Source organism: Microchirus variegatus (genome assembly GCF_963457635.1).
Source record: "Microchirus variegatus genome assembly, chromosome: 2".
NCBI lineage: Eukaryota > Metazoa > Chordata > Actinopteri > Pleuronectiformes > Soleidae > Microchirus > Microchirus variegatus.
In genome coordinates this window covers 4,976,140-4,986,823 of record NC_139803.1, presented here as the reverse complement: position 1 = coordinate 4,986,823, position 10,684 = coordinate 4,976,140, and the positions used below count along the sequence as shown (strand labels likewise).

Here is a 10,684-nt window from a genome sequence, read left to right as displayed (position 1 = left end):
CGCCTCACATTTGGCGCGTCGTTTTGTTTGCCTGTTGACAACTTCCCGACAGTGTCGTCACTTCCTGTTCTCCCACGTCGCCGAGGGTCGCGGCAGCGGCATTATCGCCCCCTGTTGGACACAGGTCTGTACCGCAGCGTCGAGTCCAGGAAAAGCTTCGCAAACTTTTCAAAGATTTGTAGCTGAGGGGCTTTTAAACTCTGTCACTTTTGATATAAACTGTTTATAAACTAGGAGTTGTCAAGTGTGTACAATTTAGGAGGGTGAAAAATCCAAAAGAATAAGAATATCCATAAGTTTGTACTGGGTAATTTCAAAGACACGATCCTCCGGCTGTGTAACACATATTTGTTGTCCCCAAAAAGAAGAAACAAACAGCCCAAAAATGTTTTTTTGAATTATTATTATGATTATTATGATTATTTTATCTATTTATTTTTACAGACGCTGACTTCTCATCAGTGATGATGTGGTTGTTCCACAAGATGGCGCTAGAGGCCAGGAGATGGTAGCTCGTGAATCTGTGTCACAATGTGCTCACACACAATACACAATGTTTACAATGGAACAGATGCTTTTTTATTATGATGAATACAACAAACATAATGAATGATTCATGACACACAACACACAGAGTCGTTTTTTGTAAAAAAAAAAAAAAAACTTAAAAAATTAAAACTTAACTGTGCTGGCCTGATCTTCACTTTATATAATTATATTCATAATAATCCTATTCTGAGTAAGCATTTATTTTCACATAAATAACTGACCAAATAATCCGGGAAGAATGAAAAGTCCAAAGTTACTAGAATATACAATCAATAGATGAATAAACGTGTCAATAAGTGATGGTCGATGTTGTCTCTGGACTTTTGGGAAATGATGAGACAAATGTTTGCACTTTGTCGTGGTTTCACAACCACTTTGTTGTTTCACGGTCACGTGACGTATGTGTACACATGACGGGAAATGTTGGATGAACACACATCAAACTGTGTCTGTCCACTTAATGTTCATGAGTTCAGTTCAAGTCTGAGAGCAGGAAACACACTCACGTTTGCCCTGATTCTTTTTAAGATTCAAGAAAACCTTCTTTATTATTGGAATGTTGTCACATCTGAAATCACACGTCGACATTCATTTAGTGATTCTGAGAAGAATTGTGTGTCTTTTCTGTGACATATTGATTGTCCTGTATTTGTCATGAAGTTAATGATTCTCTGTTTGTCCTCTGTCCCTCCCTCTCTCTCTCTCTGGTCGTTGCTGTTAATTCTGAAATAAATGTTGAGCTGAAGTCAAACGCAGCCACTTTTAAAACTTTTGTCTCATCATCCTCCTCATCGTCGTTGTCATGGGATTTTCTGTCCACTGGACGTGGTTTTCTGTCCTCTTGTGTCTCCTCTGTTTGGGTGAGAGCTCAGCTTTGACTTGGAATATAACACGAATACATCATAACATCACATTATAAACGCATGGTTTTTATCTGTTATTTTGGATTTTAAGGAAAATAATGTCCATGTATTTATATTCACTGTATTTTATATATTGATAATAATAATTGGTGTGAGTTTATTTAATCTTTAATCTGAGGTAGCGGAGTTTTGTCACTTCTTCACTTGTTATAACAACAATGTCTTTCTTCCTGTGGTGCTTCTGTTCTCCAGGTTGTGAGGTTTGGTGTGACTGCACAGAGGAAGACATCCAAATATCAGGAGGTCATTACACCACGACCAAGCAGCTGCTCAGAGGCAGCATGTTGATTTACCACTGTCCTACAGGACATTATGCTTTTCCTCATCTAACCCGAGTGTGTCAGGCCAACGGCTCCTGGGAACCCAAACCCAGAAAGTCTTCTCGTTATCAACAGAGATGCAAGAGTGAGTGATGGTGATGGTGATGATTGTCTTCATCCTCCACATGATAACTGAGTGGAGGCTGGCTTTGTTTTGCAGTCACTGAATGTCCAGACCCAAACGTCCTGGAGAACGGGAACGTGTTCCCTCCTCAGGAGAGATACTTCCTGGACAATGAGACCAGATACGAGTGTTACTCTGGATTCATCATGCGAGGCTCCAGCAGACGAGTGTGTCTCCAGAACGGCAAATGGAGCGGCTCCACTCCCATCTGCAGTCGTGACTGTAAGTCCCTGAACTCTGTCCTCATCTGTCCTCGCCTGTTCTGCTGCTGCACTCATCTCTTGTGCCCACAGCTGGACATAACTGCGCCGATCCCGGGATTCCAGCCGGAGCCTCGAGGACGGGGAACATATTTGGGATTGACGACAAAGTCGAATACTCGTGCATCGGCAACCTGTTTCTGGTTGGCCCCAAGGAGAGAGTGTGTCAGGAGAACGGCCAGTGGACGGGCAAAGAGCCAGCGTGTTACTGTAAGACATTCACTTTAGTCTCATTACATTTAAAAGCTCTTAAAGGGATGCATTAAAACAAAGAATGCTCATTTAAATAAAATAAAAGAACAGCAGAAAAACTCAATTAAGAAATAAACACAAGTGGACAAGCACAGATTATTGTTGAGCAGCATAGACATGAGGTCATCTCAGAGTGAGATTACAGAGATTATCAGGTGTTTTTAGTCTGTTTGTATGTTTGAGGATTGATCTGATGATCGGAGTTCAGGACCAGTCCTGAACCAGGCTCAGAGACAGTGTTATTGTGAGGTACACGAAGTAGAGACAGTGTTATTGTGAAGTACAGGAGGTAGAGACAGTGTTATTGTGAAGTACAGGAGGTAGAGACAGTGTTATTGTGAGGTACAGGAAGTAGAGAAATGTGTTATTGTGAAGAACAGGAAGTAGAGACGGTGTTATTGTGAAGTACAGGAAGTAGAGACGGTGTTATTGTGAGGTACAGGAAGTAATAACAGTGTTATTGTGAAGTACAGGAAGTAGAGACGGTGTTATTGTGAAGTACAGGAAGTAGAGACAGTGTTATTGTGAGGTACAGGAAGTAGAGACGGTGTTCTTGTGAGGTACAGGAAGTAGAGACAGTGTAATTGTGAGGTACAGGAAGTAGAGACAGTGTTATTGTGAAGAACAGGAAGTAGAAACAGTGTTATTGTGAGGTACAGGAAGTAGAGACAGTGTTATTGTGAGATACAGGAAGTAGAGACAGTGTTATTGTGAAGAACAGGAAGTAGAGACAGTGTTATTGTGAAGTACAGGAAGTAGAGACAGTGTTATTGTGAAGAACAGGAAGTAGAGACGGTGTTATTGTGAAGTACAGGAAGTAGAGACGGTGTTATTGTGAGGTACAGGAAGTAATAACAGTGTTATTGTGAAGTACAGGAAGTAGAGACGGTGTTATTGTGAAGTACAGGAAGTAGAGACAGTGTTATTGTGAGGTACAGGAAGTAGAGACGGTGTTCTTGTGAGGTACAGGAAGTAGAGACAGTGTAATTGTGAGGTACAGGAAGTAGAGACAGTGTTATTGTGAAGAACAGGAAGTAGAAACAGTGTTATTGTGAGGTACAGGAAGTAGAGACAGTGTTATTGTGAGATACAGGAAGTAGAGACAGTGTTATTGTGAAGAACAGGAAGTAGAGACAGTGTTATTGTGAAGTACAGGAAGTAGAGACAGTGTTATTGTGAAGAACAGGAAGTAGAGACAGTGTTATTGTGAGGTACAGAAAGTAGAGACAGTGTTATTGTGAAGTACAGGAAGTAGAGACAGTGTTATTGTGAGGTACAGGAAGTAGAGACAGTGTTATTGTGAGGTACAGAAAGTAGAGACTGTTATTGTGAAGTACAGGAAGTAGAGACAGTGTTATTGTGAAGAACAGGAAGTAGAGACAGTGTTATTGTGAAGAACAGGAAGTAGAGACAGTGTTATTGTGAAGTACAGTCAAAGAACAACAATAATAATCATAAGAAGAAGAAGAAGATAAAAATATAAAACTAAATGTAAAAAGTTTATAAAAGCACTTAAACCAAAGATAATGACGTCTATGAAGGCAAGTATGATTTATATAAGATCTGCTTTTGGGTTTGAGCCTCGTGTTAGGAAGTGATCACAGATCATGAGCTATAGGAGTGTTGGTGAAGAATAATAATTTTTACACACAAAGACTGTTGTGTTGTTTAATGTTGTTCTTCCAGACAAACACACCTACGACACTCCTCTGGAAGTCTCTGCAGCGTTTGGAAGCGCAATGAAAGAAACGCTCACCACTTTAGAGTCGCTCGGTAAGGAACTCAGTCAGAGTGTTGAGATCATCGTTATTATCATTATTATTATCATTAGAAATGCTTTTATTCGTCATGTTGTTCCTGTTGCTCAGACGACACACAGGGGGAGAGGAAAATCAGGATCTCCAAAAACGGGATCTTAAACATCTACATCGCCTTGGACATCTCTGAGAGTATAGAAGCAAAACACATCAACGCAGCCAAAGACGCCATCGCTAAACTCATCACAAAGGTTACTATGAAATATAACGTCCAACAATCAATCGTCAGAAACAATGGTCAGCTTTTATTTTGAAATGTGTCTTTCCCTGTAAGAAAAGCTGCTGTCATGAACAAGCATCAGGTTATTTCTGTCGGTATTGATGTTTTAATGTTAAATGGTCAGAAACACACTCTGTTTATATACGTACGACGTATTCCAGACACTTTGTTTGAAACTCGACTGCCGTGAAGAGAACTCTGAGCTGGTGTAATTTGTGTGCGTGAGCTGACATATGGAGTATTTCAACCGTGTTGTTTGACGACGTACAAACATCATCTCCTCTCTTTTGGCTGCCAGTGTAACAGCCATTAGAATTACATTTCATTATGAATTACCCATCATAGCGTGGATTGATGCTCGTTGGCAGGAGACGCTTGGCTCGCGGTCAACGCTCACCGTCACGTTCTACATTTGTGCTGATCGATGAATCAATGACTCTGCTAAAATAACAAGCATAAGCAGTTTGCTCCAGGAGAAGGCGTTGCATTAACAAAATACTGTCTCTTGTATTATATATATATATATATATATGTGATATAATATGTGTCCACAGATTTCATCATTCAGCGTGACTCCAAACTACGACATCCTCTTCTTCTCCGCTGACATTTATCCAGTGGTGACCATTCTGGATTTCATGGACGGCAGAGTTTCTCTGCACACAGTCAAAGATGAACTGGCCAAATTCAAAGTTGGCAGTGAGTGAAACAGACGTTTCAGAGTGTGGTTTAATAATAATAATAATAATAATGATGATGATGATGATGATGTTGTGTGTTTGAAGCCAGAGACACTGCAGGGACAGACCTGAGTCGAGTCTTTGAGACCTTCTTGGAGAGAATCGCGATCATCAAGCAGCGCTCTGGAGAGGGATTTAAGGAGCATCGTCACGTCCTCATCATTTTTACAGACGGTAAAAATAGAAGGAAACAAACACGTGACCAAAGTGACTGTGATGAACGTGATGAGATAAATGCTTCTTCTGTGGTCACAGGTGCTTATAACATGGGCGGCTCACCAGAACCAACTGTGCAGAAGATCAAGAACATGGTTTACATGAATCACAGCAACGACCAACAGAATAACCCACAAGAAGATCATCTTGGTGAGTTTGAGTTGAAATGGACAGATTTTTGACGTTTAATTTAAGGATGAACTCCTCTTATGGTCCTGTCCTCATGCCTCCATAAAGCCTCTTCTCTTCGGTTGCAGACATTTATGTCTTTGCCATCGGAAAAGAAATCTTTGACTCTGATCTGCAGCTTCTCACCGCCGGCACCGATGGACAACATTATTTCCGACTGATGAACATTACGAACCTGAGCGAGACGTTTGATGAAATCATCGGTAAGGCATCTGCGAGGGTGAGGTCAGAGGTGGAAATGAACCAGCGAACACATTTGTGTAACCTGTTTTCAGGCCAATATTTACCCCAGCACGCATCGATCTCTGCGCTGCAGTTTGACATGAAGGATCATAAGTGGACGACAAAACGAGCCTCTCTTGTTTCCTTAAGTGCTTGAGAGCAGACGGATCTAATGTTGTTTCTCAGTGATTCATGGCTGCGCGGCACCAGAGATGATGAATAACACGCTTATTATACTACTACAGCAGCATCACATTCATCTCCATCAACAAAATGGAGCATTAAAAACACACACAATGTTTACAGCAAGAAGAGTTACGCAAACAAAGTTTAGACGCTAAGAGCCTGGGGCGACCTGTAAGAGATGAAATTCACTAAATTAAAGACGCTAACTCGCGTCTGCCTGGTGATGACATGTTTTCTTATTGCAGATGAAGAGGAGGTCAAAGGTCTCTGTGGTCTTCATCGAGACTACGACACACATCTGAAGAAAGACAGGAGGAAAATACATCCCTGGTGGGCGTACATCGTGGTCCAGGTGAGCCATGATTTCATGCCTCACAAATGTGATTGTCCAGGAGCTGCTGCTGTTCCTGCAGCGCGCAGCTCCATGTGTTCCAACGCTGCACGTTAACAAAGTGAATCTGAATGATGATGATATTATCTGGAGGATTGAGATGTACGAGTGTGTGTTTTCTTCATTTCTCTTTGAAACGTGAAGAATGAAAAGACAAAGAAATGCCTGGGTTCTCTGGTGACCTCCAAGTTCATCCTGACGGCAGCTCACTGCTTCACGTTTGGAGATTTACCTGAACACGTGACGGTGGAGATCGACGATGGGTTCGGCCGAGGTCGCCATCAAATATCATCTCTGAGGTATGACTCACGTCTCCTCTGATCGGCTCACGTTTGACTGTGTTTGCTTTGCAGTGAAAAAAGTCAAAACCTTTTATGTCCATCCACAATACGACGTGAACGCAAAGATAGCTGAAGGAGTGAGGGAGTTCTACGACTATGACGTGGCTCTCATTCAGCTGGAGGAAGACGTTCGGATCTCCACCTCTGTCAGGTAACAACAGACTTTCTACTCTCTAAACATGTCAAATCACACGTCACTTTATTCCCTTTTGTTTATCTCTATCAGGCCCATTTGCATACCCTGCACCCAGAGTACCAGTGCTGCTCTTCAGCTGGTGGGTGAATCCACCTGCAAACAACAAGGTAACTCTCTAACTAACTCACTAACCAACTAACTCACTAACTTAGGTGCGTTCACATTAAAAGGGACGATGCATATTCCATTAGACCCATGGTTCTCAAACCGTGGCAGGTGTACCACCAGTGGTACGTGAGCGTCCTCTGATGGGACTTTGAGGAGAAATTATAAATACTGTTCTACTGTATTAACCAGGGTGTAGAACACATGTCAAACTCAAGGCCCGGGGGCCAGATGTGGCCACCTCATTTGATCATATTAATTGGTCTTAAAAATCTGTGCTAAAATAGGTTAAGGCTTGTGTTGACCATGAACTACATTTCCCACAATGCACAGCGATTGTGTTACCCGCAAAGTGGCATCACCATTGCGGACCAGGTTACATCTATAATGCATCATATTTGTAACTTGAATAAGTAATAAATACAGAAAGTTATTTAGCAATATGTTACGGAGTAGTTACCTTTATTTGACATTATATTTGGTTACATTTAGTTACATTTATTCTGTATGACAGTTACATCTTGGCCCTTTGAGGGTAACCATTATGCCGAGAAAATGGTTTGACACCCCTGCTGTAGAAAATCAAACAAATCAATTATAAAATCATATTTAGACTGAAATAAATGACTCCGTTAGATCAGATCAGATCGTAACATCAAGCTTTTTGCCTAAGTGTAAGTCATGGTATGTTTGTGTTCTCTTCAAACAGAACAGCTTTTGTTCAAGACTCATATTGAAAGCCTAAGTTTCCTGACCAAGGACAAAGACGGGATGAAAGAGAAAGACGTCCACGCCAAGCTCGGGGAAAGCGTGAGTTTTACGTTACCCCTGATAGATATGTATCTATATACATATACATATACATGTATCAACAACACAAACTCTCCATGACAGAGAGACCGCTGCATCCTACATGCGCTTGAGGCGGAGGGAATCACCACAGACAAACCAAAGACTGCTGTGACTGACAACTTCCTGTGCACTGGTGGTACTGAAACACACAGAGATCACATCGCATGCAAAGGTACTGCATGTATGCAGACACACACACACACACACACACCCCCACACACACACGTCAGTCATCTTTCTTATCGCTGCTGTGTTTCAGGTGATTCTGGAGGAGCTGTGTTTAAGAACTTTGAGCATCGCACGATACAGGTGAACACGTGTGTGTGTGTGTGTGTGTGCGTGTGCTCTGTTGTATCATCAGTGTGTAAACGTGGTGTCCCCTCTCTCTCTCTCACACACACACACACACACACACACACACACACACACACACACACACACACACACACACACACACACACACACACACACACACACACACACACACACACACACACACACACACACACACACACACACACACAGGTGGCTGTGGTCAGCTGGGGAACCACCAATCTGTGTGAAGGTGGAGGTCTGGTTGAATCGCAGGAAAACTCCAGAGATTTCCACCTCAACCTCTTCAGAGTCGTCCCTTTCCTCAAATCCATCCTGGGAAAAGACGACCAGGACGATTACGCTCCGCTGCAGTTTCTGGCAAACTAAAGTCATTCATTCATCTTGTCATTTTGTGGCTTTCTCTTTCTTTCTTTCTTTCTTTCTTTCTTTCTTTCTTTCTTTCTTTCTTTCTTTCTTTCTTTTTCTTTTAAATACACACACGTCATGATTTCTGAAACGTTTCTGACTTGTGGAGCACAGTCAAGTGTTGCCAAAGTGCATTGTGGGTCAGAGGCTTCACTTTAGAGCACTTTCCACGCGTCGGCTCAAGTGTCCGCCAAACAAATCACATGATGGAGAGAGGACGGGCACGAGCACGGGGACATCTTTGACCTTTAACTCTACACAACTCAAACTCTACACAACTCAATCTCTACACAACTCAATGACATCACATGACATCACTTCCCCTCCGTCAGATGTAATCCAAATACAGTGGAAACACCGGCATGAATGATCAAATGAAAATGAACTTGTGTCCTGACTCCGTTTCTTTGAAAAGACGCTGATGTCAGAGGTCAAACACGCGCTGAAACAGGCTGTGAATAATAAAGAGGGTTAACGTTGACTCTGAGCACATGTTCTCCCTCTGACCTTTGACCTCTGACATCATGGAGAGTTTCTGATGCTCCCTGGAATCACGTCATCACATACAGAGATATTCAGACGTACGGCGTCTCTCAGTCGCACACTACAGAAATAACGAGGGCATTATAAATGTGGTCATAATCAGAAGTGACACAGATCGTTTCCTGCACCTGCAGCAGGAAAGATGAGGTAAAACAACGACTGCAGCTCTTTAATGGAGGCTGACGGGAGGCGTCCGGCTCCCCCTCAGGTCACTGAGTCAGGGCCCATCTCTAGCTCTCAGCTCTCATACGCATTGCGGACCCTGAGTCTGGCTCGCTGCCAGCGTCAGAGTATTCAAATTGGATTTAGTGGAAAGTTAAGTTGTTTTTTTTGGAGCGTGATTGAGCTTTTTCTGTCTGAGATGGAAATAAAGTGAGCTTGTCGTTCATTGAGCTTGTTTTTACAGCACCAGTGATTTGTTCTCGTCAAAGACGACGTCTGTGGGCTATTTCTTTTTTTTTACGATGATCTGCCGATTATTAAATTTGCCTCCGTGTTCGTTTATACTCAGCAGTTCTTACTCATGCATATGGGTGGTGGACATTTAAACATCAGTGTTTTACTGTGTGTGTGTGTGTGTGTGTGTGTGTGTGTGTGTGTGTGTGTGTGTGTGTGTGTGTGTGTGTGTGTGTGTGTGTGTGTGTGTGTGTGTGTGTGTGTGTGTGTGTGTGTAATGTAGTGGCTCCCATGGGAACATTCATCTGGTTTCCCTTTAACTAATTGGGAGGGACAGAGCGGGTCAATGAGACGAGGAAAAGGGAGGCAGAGACAGAGGAAGACAGACTGTGTGAGAGGACGGACAAATGGACAAATGGGAGGAGGAGGAGGACGGACGTGTAATTGAATGAAAACCCTCTCGTGGTCCCAGACGCTGTAAAACCAGGACCAGGTCTGATTGAATCCCAGTGCAGGACTCAGGAAGCTTTTATGGTTTCACGGCGTCACCTGATCATGCAAATGTACACAGACACACACACACACACACACACACACACACACACAGCATATCCCTGATGAAGCATCTGCTGTTTAAACTGGAGCTGATCTCTCTCGCTCAGCTCTAAATCAGGCTTATGGCCCATTTTAGAAATTACTCCCATTAGGAAGTGCACACATAGACTTTTCCCTGGTTTGTGCTCAGAAAAGCAGCCTCACATGCAGCAGCATTTCTGCTGATCCTGACGCTTACAATATTAAATTATAGTCCGAGGCTGAGGCTGAGGTCGGCCTCGTACTTTACTGTGATGATGATGATGATAATAATAATAATAATAATAATAATAAAGATATTAATAAATGACAGCAGAAACGTGCCAGAGCTCAATTTGAGTCAATAAATCCAACTTTTGTTCACATTGCACAAAGATTATCTGCACTTTTTATACAAAACACTGCAAAATAAAAGATTTTCTGTGTGATTTCAGTTTCCACTGATGGACGTGACGTTATCATATATACCTGTGAGCATATTCTGTTATATTCTGACATGCTTCATTT

At 42.3% G+C, this 10,684-nt stretch overlaps 1 protein-coding gene across 1 annotated transcript; it reads left to right on the top strand.

Moving 5' to 3' along the window:
- Positions 1-1,630: 1,630 nt before the first annotated feature.
- LOC310944626 (complement factor B-like) lies at positions 1,631-8,605 on the top strand (the record flags this gene model as incomplete). Its single annotated transcript, XM_083910431.1, has 17 exons — positions 1,631-1,877; positions 1,953-2,138; positions 2,210-2,386; positions 4,115-4,201; positions 4,297-4,436; positions 5,020-5,168; positions 5,255-5,379; positions 5,461-5,571; positions 5,679-5,813; positions 6,264-6,370; positions 6,554-6,683; positions 6,763-6,901; positions 6,977-7,053; positions 7,761-7,861; positions 7,946-8,075; positions 8,163-8,212; positions 8,429-8,605. The coding sequence occupies 17 exons, from the start codon at positions 1,631-1,633 to the stop codon at positions 8,603-8,605; spliced, it is 2,268 nt and encodes a 755-aa protein (XP_083766557.1).
- Positions 8,606-10,684: the final 2,079 nt, after the last annotated feature.